This window comes from Papaver somniferum, chromosome 10 (genome assembly GCF_003573695.1).
Source record: "Papaver somniferum cultivar HN1 chromosome 10, ASM357369v1, whole genome shotgun sequence".
In the NCBI taxonomy this organism is placed as follows: Eukaryota; Viridiplantae; Streptophyta; class Magnoliopsida; order Ranunculales; family Papaveraceae; genus Papaver; species Papaver somniferum.
The window spans coordinates 92,390,146-92,403,620 of NC_039367.1; the positions used below are offsets into that span (position 1 = coordinate 92,390,146).

General features: G+C 37.4%; 1 protein-coding gene across 1 annotated transcript; it reads right to left on the minus strand.

Moving 5' to 3' along the window:
* Window positions 1-1,539: 1,539 nt before the first annotated feature.
* Window positions 1,540-4,640, minus strand: LOC113315944 (cell division control protein 48 homolog D-like). The gene is made up of 3 exons (XM_026564185.1): window positions 4,388-4,640; window positions 4,117-4,209; window positions 1,540-2,237 (listed from the first exon to the last, which is right to left on the minus strand). The coding sequence occupies exons 1-3, from the start codon at window positions 4,638-4,640 to the stop codon at window positions 1,540-1,542; spliced, it is 1,044 nt and encodes a 347-aa protein (XP_026419970.1).
* Between the last annotated feature and the right edge of the window lie 8,835 nt (window positions 4,641-13,475).

The window sequence follows — 13,475 nt, forward strand, 5'->3', positions numbered from 1 at the left end:
ACAGGAGACGCACTTTTCCCTTTTGCAGTTGCATTTTAGGCCGCATTACAGTTTCAAATTTGGTTTGTAATATCCAAGATGATCATAAAAAAGATGCAAAATCAAATTGTTGTTATATATGATGCAAAGCAAGGAATAACTGTACACTACACACGTCATAGATTTTGCCACGTGTCAGTAAAAATGTAGCCCCCGCAGTACCTAACGACAGGATTATCTCCAATAAAAGCATATCTTCTTCATATCTTCTTCTCTGTCTCATTTTCATTCGGATCTAAAAATGGTTGGTGGTGTTCATCCTTCATCAAAATGCAGCACTAGCAGCATCAAGGTGCAGTGTGATATGTGTGACAAAGAAGACCATGAAACCAAGAGTTGTCCCTGGGTATATGGAATTATATTACTTCATAACAATTTTTTTTTAAATTGTTGCTCTTGCTCATTGTTATTCTAAAAAAAATGATTCACCTCATCAAAAGGGCAGTCTCTCGTTCCTTGTCAATGCGTTAGTAGCCCTCCTTTGCTTGTCACTAGTGACGGCCTTATTTGATTCCACTGACAAATAATGCTATAAGTTATGCTGCTACCCGCCGTTTTGCTTCTCGTGATGTCTGGAATTAATGTGCAGCTCTGATAACAGCCAGATTTAATCATGCTTGGTCCTTGTAAGGTACTCTACCAGGGTTTGCAATATGTCCTTGTTGCTCTCGCACATGTACAAGCTCAATTTAAAATGTCATGTTATAGATTGAGCAGGACTTATGGTAATTGATAAAACTTCATTAGCATTAGCAAATTGGCATAATTTGTCGCAGGATTGTATTTCAGTATGTCAGTATTGAAGAAGTGGAAGGATGTGATGCTGAGCTCAAACTTCTGAGTTTTTTGCTGAGAAATGCAAAGGTTTTGAAGAAACTGGTGTTGCATCCTCGTTCTGCTATTGACTCGCCTGATAGTGTGCGAAAGCAATTTCAGAGTCGGCTAAGAGCACTTCCAAGAGCTTTGCCACACATCATTATGCATTGGCCGGCAACAAAAAGTACCCACCTCATATAAATAGATACTGGTGTTTTCTTTGTCTAGAGACTTCGTTAGGCGCTAATTTAAGACTGTGTGGTTTACTTTTGGCAAGGCAAGGCAAGGCAATGCCTTAAGCTTATTTCTGTTAATTCTTGAGTGCAACTGCTACTGTCTTTAAAAAACTGGGAATTCTGTGGCATCGTTTTACTGTTATGCTTATTATTTTGATTTGCCTGCATAAATTATGTTCTCCATAAGTAACAAGCTCATCACATGATCATGGACATTTTGGTGTGGGTGTCAACTGTCAGGAACAGAACATACATTAAAATTTTCAAAAGGGGGTTTTGGCATTTCAGCTTTGGGAGAATGGAATTTATAATATCAACAGTGAATCCAATCTCTATTATTTAAAATCTGTCCATACTGAGTTCCCATTCACTAAACTTATACCCTATATCCATATAAAATAAATAAACTAGTACTGTAAAATAAATGCCATAGAAACTGTGGTAATAACTAACTGTATAAGTCATCCTCCTCCTCAGCAGGAGGAGCAGCAGCAAATGGTTCAGCAGCAGTGGTGCCTCCAGATGATGATGTATTAGCGAACCTAAAGTCACCTCCGAATCCCCTTGATTGTTGCAAGGTCTGTGAAAAGGCCTGGTACTTGCGTATGTCTCCGTGGCTCACGCTCCTCCTTGCATATTTCATCGACTCCTCGAAGTGAGATGCCGTGATTTGGTGGACTTCATTCTCAACCCCGTCCTCCTCCATTGCCTCTGGATGGTCGTTGATCTTCTTCTGCCTCTCAATATTCTTCTCGATATCTTCTCTAATTGCGTACTTGCAGGCACGCTGGCAAATTTCTGTAATGTCAGCTCCACTAAAGCCTTCAGTGTGCTTAGCAAGGACCTGCAAGTCAACATGTTGGGACACAGGTGATTTCCTAAGGCAGGACTTGAAGATCTGAACCCGAGAAGCTTCATCTGGCAATGGGATGTAGATCAACTGATCGAGACGGCCTGGTCTCAGCAATGCAGGATCAATTATATCTGGCCTGTTCGTGGCACCGATTATAAACACTCTCTTCTTTTCATTCATTCTATCCATTTCAGTTAGAAGTTGGTTCAAAACCCTATCAGCAGCACCGCCAGCATCTCCAACGCTACTTCCTCTCTGAGTTGCTATAGAGTCAAGTTCATCAAAGAAGAGGACTGATGAGTGCTAAAAAGTGCATATTTCTATATATTTTTCTTGGCATTTAACTCATCTTTTGTGCATTAATTGTACATTTTATCCCATATTCTGTATTTTCATTGTTTTCAAGAATAAATACTTTTCTTAATTAATTTTGCATTTTTAGGTACTAAATAAAGCCTGGTTATCTCACGGAGCGAAAAGAGCAAAGGAACGGCAAAGACTCCCGCTAGGAGGAAGCGAAGAATGATGTTTGCAAGAGCCGGATCAACGAGAAGTGGGCTTGAAGAGGAAGAATTGTTCTTAAAGAAGATATGGGCTTGGCATACACAAGGCCCAAAACCCTTACCCAAATCCATTTCCATTATCCATACCCATTTCCATGAGAGCCGTCAGATTGGATCCATCTCATCATCCAACGGTCGCCTCATCATTGTGCATCAAACTCCGAAGCTCCCGTCAAACACTTTAGTACCTAACTCCATCTGAATCCGTCAGTTTTGTTGTATCTCATCATCCAACGGTCGCTTCTATCGCGTCGTTGGATCATTCCATCACCTTTTCATCCTACGCTTTCGCTTCGCTGAGCATCAACCTTTGATACACCCGCCTCACACCCTAGCATCGGAACCTATACCCTTCACCCAAACACTCCCTTCCCTTCTTCCCATCGATCTTATCTTCCCCAAATTTCTTTCTTCTTCCCCCGACAACAGTCTACAACTCCATCCCTTCACCCTCTGCGCCACCATCTCCATACCCTGTCCATCACCAAAAACCCCATAAACCCATTCCCTAGTTGCCTCTCTTTCTCGTTCTTAGCACCCACACACCTTAGGTGCTACAATCAAGAGAGAGATGAAACTAGGGTTTCATCACAGTTGAAAAAGAGACCCAAATCGAGGAGTTGATCGAGCAGACAATAACAGAAGAGGAAGAGAAGTACAAGTATGGGTCGAGCATATTTCATGAAAGTATTGATTTTTTAGTAGTTATTTTCGAAACCCTAATTTTCTGATTTGGGGATTTTCATTTAGGGTTTGTAAAAGGGGATTTCTTGTACTATAAATAGAAGGTGTGGGTGTGTGTTGTAACCATGCCTGGATTAGCCAGACCTTCACCCAAGAGGACTGGACTAGCCAGTTCCTCAACTGTTGGTTCATTTGTTTTGTAAATTTTCAGTCATGTTTTGTTTGAATTTGCTCTTATTTCAATATCAGTTATTAATGTTAATCATGTTCTAGTTGTCACTGCTAGGGTTAGATGAAACCATTAATTCATTGTTAAGTTCAGTTCAAGTTTTGATATAGTCTTGTTGTGCTAAGAATGCTAGGATTGAAATTATCCTTCAGGATTGCTTACTCATCTAAGTGATTGATCTGAGGTTAGTTTGTTTTGTGAGAGGACAGCTAATACTAGGATTAGATAATTATCTTAGTGATACTAAACCATCCTCCTGAAACAACCCTTTGATGAGCAGCAGGCTTGAACCTTCACTGCCATCTAGATAGTCAGCAAGCCTAGAAGCTCACTGATATCTACACCAGGGACAAGAACATAATGGAACTAGGATGACTTAACTTAAGTTAGTGGTGGATTCAATCCCTAATTCTTTATTTCTTTGTTCTAGTGCTTCACTGCCATTACTTCCTTGGTTCTTTATTTCTCACTGCCTTAGGCTCATTGCCTTTGATTCTTTGCCACTGTCAATATTTGCATCTTTGGCTCACTGCCACTGTCACTTACTGTCACTGCTTAGATTAGAAAACTTCATAACACCCCAAGTCCCTGTGGATTCGACCCGTACTCGTGCACTCACTGCAACAACACCGTGCACTTGCGGTATCACTGTAGGCATCCATTTATTCTCTTATTTTCACATATTTAAATGCCTACCAAGGACACAAGGTGAAGACTGTCGGGCTTTGTCAAAAATTTCCCTAACATTAGCTTCACTCTCTCCAGACCACATTGTCAGCAACAAGGTGTCTTAGATATGCATCGAAGAGGTTCCCAGTAAGACCTTCAGTGGTGTCTTCTACAGGCAGTACGTGAACGCGCGTTCCGTATCTCACATCGGGGCATTGATGAACTGAAACAACATCACCTAATCTAACCCTAAGATTTGATCGAACAACTTTGTTTAATCTGATCTTCGGTTCCTTACATGTATCATCAGTTATAACGATACAAATTGTATCTTTCATTTTCTTTCCCTTGAGCATGATGGTGTCGCCACGGAAAAGCTGCAACTTTTCCATTGTTGCAGGATATATGGAAACCATGGAATTATCATCTTTGATTTCGATTGATTCATCAACAATAAGCCGATTTGCTGCTTTCTTTCGTTCAAGAATTGCAGTACTGAAATCCTTCTTCGTTCCTTTCCAAGAAGAAGAAGATTCAGCTTGATTAGTCATCTTAGTATACCTTCAATTCAATACCTATAGCGAGAGAAAATCAATTAACACCGAGAGCGAGATCGAGAAAGAATACGAAAAATTTAATGTGAAAAATAAGAGAGGTAGTGGTACCTATTTATAATAACAACATCTTGTACGTGAAGTAATATAATTCCATATATAACTCTGTTATAATTCCATGTATAACTCTGATTTCAATTTCCTGATATGAAACGGTAAGGATTTATTTTTTATTCCAGAACATTCTTGATTAACAAGGGTGAGTTGCTCCTGTAAATAGAATCCGACTATGTTTACGAAAATTTATTTAACGTAGTGGATTCAACTCCTGCATGCATGGTGCCTAGGATACACTGGCCACTAAATAACAAGCGGTGGATTTAACTCCTGCATGCATGCATGGTGCACTGGCCACTAAATAACAATATAGAATTTTAAAATGTTTATTCTTTTGATTCCTTGCAAACAAATTCTATAAAAAGATCATTGCCGAGAACTCTTATTATGGACATGCATTCGTACGGAACTGCAGACGGAAACCATCCAATATTAATTTTTAGCTAAAATAAATAGTTAAATGACTTTCGGCATTGGGTATAACCTACAAACGACAAAAAAGGTGGTACATCAAATTATTAGGCAGCATCAAATAAATAGTTAAAGAGGTTAAATCAGTAATAGAAGTTCATATCTTCTTCTTTGTCCCATTTTCATTCAGATGTAAAAATGGTTGGTGGTGTTCATCCTTCATCAAAATGCAGCACTAGAAGCATCAAGGTGCAGTGTGATATGTGTGACAAAGAAGACCATGAAACCAAGAGTTTTCCCTGCGTATATTCAAGGTGCAAACATGTACCTTGTAATGGAGTTAGAGCATTATTGAGATCTAAAACCGATCAAACAAATGGAAGGGCCTTCTTCAAATGTTTGAATGCCACCTGCAACTACTTTGAGTGGTTTGATCTTTCTTCTTCTCCATCTACATCACTTCAAATCAAGCTTCCAAGTCAACATAGCTGCATTTCCTGTGGAGATGAGAACCACTGTTTCAATAATTGTCCATTAAATAGTCACCCCTGCTTCAAACAAAACTGCAATTCAAAGTTAGAACTAAAGGTTTGTAAGAATCAACACAATCTGAATATAGCATATCTGGTATGTAAGAAAAAAGACTGTGATGCTTTCAGATGGGCTTCAGATGCACTTGTAATTGAAACAAAAGAGACATTGAAAGGGAAAGTACTAGAAGTATGTAATGAGTTTAAGAAAAATCTGAAAATGTAATGAAACATAAGTTGTAATCTGAAAATATTATGCAAAAGAAACTTCCAACATACATTGTCTTAAACTTCATTATCATAAAACTGCACCAACAATCCAAAGTGAAAAAGAAACTTCCAACATACATATCTTCTACACAAAATGAAACTCAATCAACATAACCATCTCAGACCTTCATATACTTCTTTGTTTTCTTCTTGCTCTTTGGATTTGACACACTGTGAAGTTGACATTGTTGCTAACTGTACCAACCTTCTTGAAGTTCTGATTTATACATGAGGTTTGAGAAGTTCCAACTTTTGCTTTTGTCTTTCCCTTAACACCTTTTTCAGATCTTGCAGCAGCTTGCTTAGATGATTCACCAACACAGCTCTGACTATTGGATTTGGTCTTAGTTGCACCCCTTACACTGGTACTTTGACCTGCAGATGAACCATTAACAACTTTTGCAGATTTCTTGTTCCTCTTTGATGGACCAGATTCATAAGCTATGAAAGTATCACCATCAACACGGGTTCTAGCCTTTGGTACCTTTGGATTAGAACCAACTGCTCTTCCAGCACAGGTATTTTCATAGTGACCTGGTTCTCCACATCTCTTGCATCTTATACTCTTCTTTCCTGTGGTGGAGGTTCATCATATGCTCTAATTCTCTTTTCCCTTGGTCTACCTGGTTTTCTGATAATGACAAAAGCAAGAATGGGTCAAAGACTTTTCATCGTGATAATGTACCTTTTCATAGTCTTCTGGGCCCAACAATGGGTTGAATTCTGGAGCATAAGTTCTCTTTTAGTTGTCAACCCAATAATACTTGTCACAATACCTGCAACAATACCCAACATGTAAAAAGGAAATCAGTTAGGACAAACCAATTAAAATTAAGAAATGTCCAAAGTACATTATCACTATGAAAAGTATAGAAATATTATAAGGACAAAAGTACAATACTTACTCAGACCAAACAGGTCTCAATGGCTTTAGAGCACATACAGCATGTTGGCATACAAAACCCCTCAATGGCCATTGCAAACAGCTACAATTCCTCTTTGGAAAATCCACAACAAAGATGGCTCCATGACAACTTGTAACCTCATATACTTCCCCCTAACAACACGCTCTAGTTGAAAATTTGTGGTCAAGTCACACATTTTGGTAATCAGCTGCATTGCCTTTGGAATAAGGTCACCATCCTTCCATTTTGCATCTTCATTCCTCTTCTTGTTGAGAAGTCCCATCACCAGTTGTCCATACATCAAACTTAGCTTGCAGATTGATTTCTCTCTAATCTTCTTAGCCATATTGTTGAAGGATTCTGAGAAGTTGTTGTTGATGTGCTCACATTTGCTAGTAGGTGGAAAATGATCCCTAGACCAGGTTTCAGGCCTTTCATCCATGAGAAATCTTGCAGCCTCTATACTCCCAGCTGTCATAGCATCCATATGTTGCTGAAGAGAAGTAATTGTGTGAAGCATTACATTAAAGTGTTTAATCTTACATTAAAGTGTTTAATCTTTAAAGTGAGTGTTTAATCTTATAATAATTGTGTGATTCAAGAGAAGTAATGAAGATTTACATTAAAGTGTTTGATCTTATAACACTTGGCAGCATTCCAAAGATGAGTCTGAATATTGTACCCCTTGTAGTACTTCTTAAAGTTGTCCATCAAGTGCCTGCAAAACCAATAAATGATTAAAAACTGGAAATTAAAACAAAATAAATGATGTACTACAAGGGGTAATAAATGATTAAAACATAACAGAACAAAACTGAAAATAAATGGAAATAAATGAGCTCCCCTGACACATTGTTTGTGCTCAAACAAAGGAAAGTGATAATCAACAGCTTCTCAAATCCCCTTCTGCTTGTTAGAGATGAAGGTAAACTCATGATCATCACCCAGCATCTTCTTCAAATCCTCCAAGAATGTCTTCCAATTCTCTATTGTCTCATTCCTGCATACCATCATACCTAATGGAACTAATCCATTTTGAGCATCCAATCCAGTTGCATGTAACATCACACCACCAAACTTCCCATTCAAATGACATCCATCAAGGCCAATGATCTTTCTACAACCAGACAAGAATCCAACTATAGTGGGTTTGAAGCAAATTGTCATGGACAAGAAAGTGTTGTCTGTAGTTCCATAAGAAAAAGTTGCTATACTGCCTGGATTTGTCCTCTACAAACAGAATGACATGAACTAATATTTTTAGGAGATAATTACAAAAATACAAACAACTTAAAGAAAGTGTTGTCAAACAAAGACATTGAGATAATTACAAAAATACAAAAAATTAAAGAAAATGTTATACCTTGACCATTTCATAGAATGCAGGCACCAGTGAGTAGCTCTTCTCATAACTGCCATGTAGTTTCTCCAACACCTTCACCCTTGCTCTCCATGCAATATGATACCTTATATTAACTTTCCTGGATTTATTGAACTGTGTTGCTAAGTCATATGGACATGGTACTGGTTCATTATTTCCAAGCTCAGTCTTCATCTTCTCATAGTACCAATCAGCTACATACCTTGATGTTGCAAGCTTGTTCAAGTCATCTTTGTCACCATTGCGGGTGTGAGTGACAATAAAGCCTCTAAGTGTAAAAGTTTTACCTTCACCTTTATTGACCATGCCATAAATGAACATTGGACATTCTTGAGTCCTCCAATGAATGCACTTGACCCTCATCTTGGTTGTGGAACTCTTAGTAGCATAAGTCTGATGTTTGTTCATGATACAATAGTTATTCACATGTGAATAAAAGGATTCTTTACTCATAAACTTACTTCCAACTATGAGGTCATTTGGATTCAATGACTTTTCATCTTCAGCTGGGAACATATCCTGATTATCTTCTTCCGTAAGGTGCTCTGCATATTCCTTCTCAAACTCTGAATTGTCATGTGTAACGCCACTACACTCAACTGAAGCCTTCTCCACCCCAACAACATCATCTTCACCTTCTTGTTCCTTTTCAGACTCATAATCCAATAAGTCCCCACTATGGTCTTCTGCAATTAAAGTAAGAAAACAAAAACATTAGTACCCATTTGCAATAAACAACAAATATAACAATCAACAAAAATGACAAACAACAAATGTAAAGAAACATCATTACCTTCTTTGTCATTTTCCACCTCAACTTCACCAAAGTCTAGATCCCCATCAACACTATCAGAATCACCTTCACCTTCACTCTCACTGTCACTTCCCTTGTTAGATAAATACCCATTCTCAACCTTCTTCAAAAACTTCTTGTACTCCATATCATCTTTAAGCTCTTGTTCATATCCAGGGACATTGTTGATATCCTCATCAGGATGGCACTCATCTTCTTCAATATTTGGAAGTTGAACTCCAAACTCATCACTCTTCTTATATTCTTCACTCAATCTGTAAATATCTTCAAGAACACTTGCTTGTGTAGTAGCTTCAACCCAGAAATCATGATTAAACTTTTCTTCTTCTTCTGCCATAGTTGCTTGTGTTGTGCTTTGAGGAACAAATTCATCTGGATAAGGCATGTTTTCAGCTAAACTTGTCTGTGTTGGTTCTTCACAGAATTGAGGAACATAAGCTTCTGGAATAGGCATGTCATTATCCACATTTGACTCTTCTACTTGAGTTTCTTCACATACTTCATCATCTGAGATTTCAACAAACAACTTCTTCTTAGTTTTTCCTCCAATTTGCTTCTTAAACAATGCTGCTAGCCTTTGGCTTCTTCTTGAACTTCTAGGTGTACTACAATCATGATTAAATATTGCTGCTTGAGTTTCTTCTTGAGTTTCTTCAGATATTGCTGCTTGATTTGGTGTGCTATTTCTTTTGGATACAGCCTTCTTTGGGGGTGTCTTATTTACTGGTGTAAAGTACTAGTGTGGAGGAATTGTACCAACCTCACCATCCAACACTTGCATATAAACCTAACTCCAACCATTCTCATCAAACTTAGTAGTATCCCATAAAGACTTGAACTCTTCTTCTTTATCCAGTGACGTGGGAGTACAAAGATCATCTGACCACAATATGTCTATCTTCTCATCACCCTTTAGTCTCAGCTTTGGCCTGATCATGTCCTTTAACCTATTAAGTCCCATATCCTCTTTAGCACAGTCCCTAAACTCCAAACTATGGCAAGTTCCTATCACATTTACCTTAAAGCTTCTGAAAGGCATCTTGTCAACATCAACATCATTCCTACAAGAAACATAATTCAAATTATCAGCATCATCCAACAACAACAATTCAACAACAATTATCAACATCATTTCACACTTGCAGATTCATTCCTACAACATAAATCATATTAGTTATTCTCAGCAACTATCAACATATCAAAATATCAACATATGAACATATGAACATAAATCATATTACATAAACAAGTTGAAAAACAGAGTAATAAACAGAGTCAAATAAACCCTAGAAATCTAACACAAACAAACCCTGGAAAAATCAAGGGTCAATTCATAGAGAAACGAAAATCAACAGAATCATCTAAAAATCAAACACATAAACCCTAACCCTAGAAATCATAAATACCCACAACCCAGAAAAATCGAAATACCCATAAACCCTAGAAATCGAAAATACCCATAACCCAAAGAAATCGAAACACCCATAAACCCTGGAAATCGAAAATTTCCCTAAAACCTAGATATCGAAAATTTCCAAAAACCCTAAAAATACAATAAGGGTCTTGTTGTTACCTTTCAGTTCGTGTTCTACCTCGCCGTTTCTTTGTTTTTTTTCTTTTATCCATCTTCTCTTCAGTCTCTGAATCCATCTTACTTAGTAGTTTCTTTCATCTATTAGGTATATTCATCTTACACAGTAACAGAAAAAAGAAAATTGCAAAGAAGAAAGAAAATTGCAGAAAAAGAAAAATTAGTTGCAGAGGGAAAAAATGGAGAGAGGGAAGAAATGGAGAGACGAAGAAGGGAAAATAAAGAAAGTGAAAGACCTTTTCTCTCTACTTTAATCTTTTCCCGCATGTTTATTTCATCTCAGCCGTCCAAAAACATCGAGATCCAATGAAATTCAGATAAACGACTAAGATCTCATGATGGGGTCGTTAATTACGAAGTGAGTTAATCCTAGCTTTCCATTTTTCTTTCCATCTCGAATGACCACCACGTATCTTGGATCACACGTGTTTAGAGGGAAAATGGGTATGTTACGCGTGGCTAATTTACAACACGTGTCTAATCTACACCTAATAGCCTCCACGTGTATAGAGGGAAAAGGGGTAATTACGCTTCATTAACTCATCTCGTCTGATGAGAAATTGACCTTTTTGACCGAGAAATTGACAAAAGAAATGAATTTGGATGGAAACATGGATGGAGGCCTAGATTTGCAAACTCAAAAAAAACAGGCCTATGATTGTCTATCGGATTGAAAAACAGGCCTAAATCTGTTTATATTCCAATAGTTGGGTTTGGTTTTTGCAGTTGCTTATATTTAAGAGATTTATCAATTCCCTTCACACCCAGATGTCCTTTCCTATTCAATTTGAGATGTTTAGCATGGTTTGCTCAATTTGTTTTTGAAAAGTATACAAGAATCATGTGTTGTTTGCTAGACGTTTTATGGGGGAAATTAGGGTTGGCATGGTGTTTTTTAGGTGTTTATCAGTGAAAGATTCCAAGTACTGTATTATATATAACACAGAGTCATATAAATCACAATACAATCTTAATTGCGTTAACCACAAAAAACATCCAGGAGCCACTCTACTTCTCCTATCCTATACTTAGTTTTTTTTTCTAGTCTCTCATTTTTTCCTCTTGAACAAACTAGTTTTTTGGTTTCATATATTGAATCAAATCAAATCAAAAAGAAGATAAAATTGATTGATACTAAAAATACTTCAACTACATTGATTCCACTACATCAAATTGAAAAACAAAAAAAAAAACATAATTGAAGCTACATAGTTCCATAAGCTACATGGTTTCATATATTGAAATGATGAACATTGCTAGTGCTAGGATAACCAAGTGTTCTAGGAGGATAACCATGTTTTTCCAAAATATTATTTTGTTTATCCAACATAAATTGTTGCTTCCATTCCGGCAAGGTCTCAACCACCACATCCAACACTTCGAGTTCATGTTTCTCCAAAGCCAAATCCACGGATTTCTTTTTTGTCTCTGCAATAGTTAATAAATATTCTTCTTGTCCATCCAATCTTGCCATCTTCTTTGCATTCTCTTCACTAAAATGTTTCAAAAGACGCTGGGTTCCGTCGTTGATAGCCGCTAGCTCCTAAGCTTGCCTTTGTTGAGCCGTTTTTCCCGTTGGTCGACGAAGGTCATCCTCTTCATGCCATCTTGGGTCGCTTCTTGCTTGAGCACTACTTTTTGAAGCATTAAAACTAGGAGCATCCGATTCATCTTCCATATTTTGAGTAGGATCAATTTCTTCGGGATTGAATCCGAGAACATGGGCTTTGAAAAGTCGGTACACCTCTTCATTTTGAAAAGGCTTTCCCTTGCGAACCTTACTGTATTCCAATATAGCTTTTTTCTCCTACAAAAAACAAACAAAAATTCAAGTTAGAAATCCTTCAATAAAATAAAATGATATACATTAAGAAATATTAATAAAACTTACAAGATCATCAATTCCGCATCCGCTTGCATTGTTTCTATGCAAATTTCTTAAGATACTAACCCATATTTTGATATCTTTTTTCAAGGTACCAAATCTATTGGCAACTTATGAACAATTTCCCAAAGCTGCTTACATAGGTATCGAATACCCGCTCCCAAAACTGGTTTGATTTTTGATCAACTCCGGCAACACCATCAAGTGTAATGCTTATCCAAGCTTTGGTGATTGCAACATCTTCGGGTGTAAGATATTCTGCCATGGTTAAAAAAAAAGTCTGAATTGCAATGAATTTTAAGAAGATGGAGAAAAATCTAGAGAAGATGGAGAAAAATCTAGAGATTGAAAGGTTTTGGTCTGAGCTGAGAAGTGATCAATTTATAGGGAAAATTTCGAATTCAAAAAAATAGTCGTTGAAACGCTATTGTTAATGGCGTTTTTTTGTGAGTCGTTGATTAGAAGGAGCCGTTACAGATCTAATGGTTAGGAATGAAACGCAGTTCTTAATAGCGTTTGGCGTTATTCTTATTAGCGCTAAACTCTATTCTTATTTGCGCTTTTCTTAATTTTAAAATCTGGAAATCATAGGATTGCAACCAAGTTCATTCGAAATCTTACGAAAAAAGACTAAAGATGTTCTTCGAAATCTTACGAAAAAAGACTAACGTTGTTCTTCTGGTGGGTAAACATCGGTAGGAATTCCGGTGAGTGCTTGTTGTAGTGTGCATACCCATGCAAAGGTTTGAAGTAGGTATACTCTAGTTGTTGATTTTCTCTAGTTTTCCATCTACTTGTAGCGGCATGTTCCAATCTTCTACGACCATTTACAATAGGAATTCCGGTTAAGTGAACAAAATCTAACGGAGTGAAGCCAATTTCAAAGTTTGGGAAATGAAACGAATTGAATTGGTGCTATACCACCATC

Bases quoted from the DNA above. Each gene is read 5' to 3' on its own strand.
- LOC113315944 (XM_026564185.1), bottom strand. From the start codon at position 4,640: ATGACTAATCAAGCTGAATCTTCTTCTTCTTGGAAAGGAACGAAGAAG. The intron at 4,210-4,387 runs GTAAGGAACCGA...TGCATATCTAAG, and splicing joins CGTTATAACTGATGATACAT to ACACCTTGTTGCTGACAATG. The intron at 2,238-4,116 runs GTAGGCATTTAA...AGCACTCATCAG, and splicing joins GTCTTCACCTTGTGTCCTTG to TCCTCTTCTTTGATGAACTT.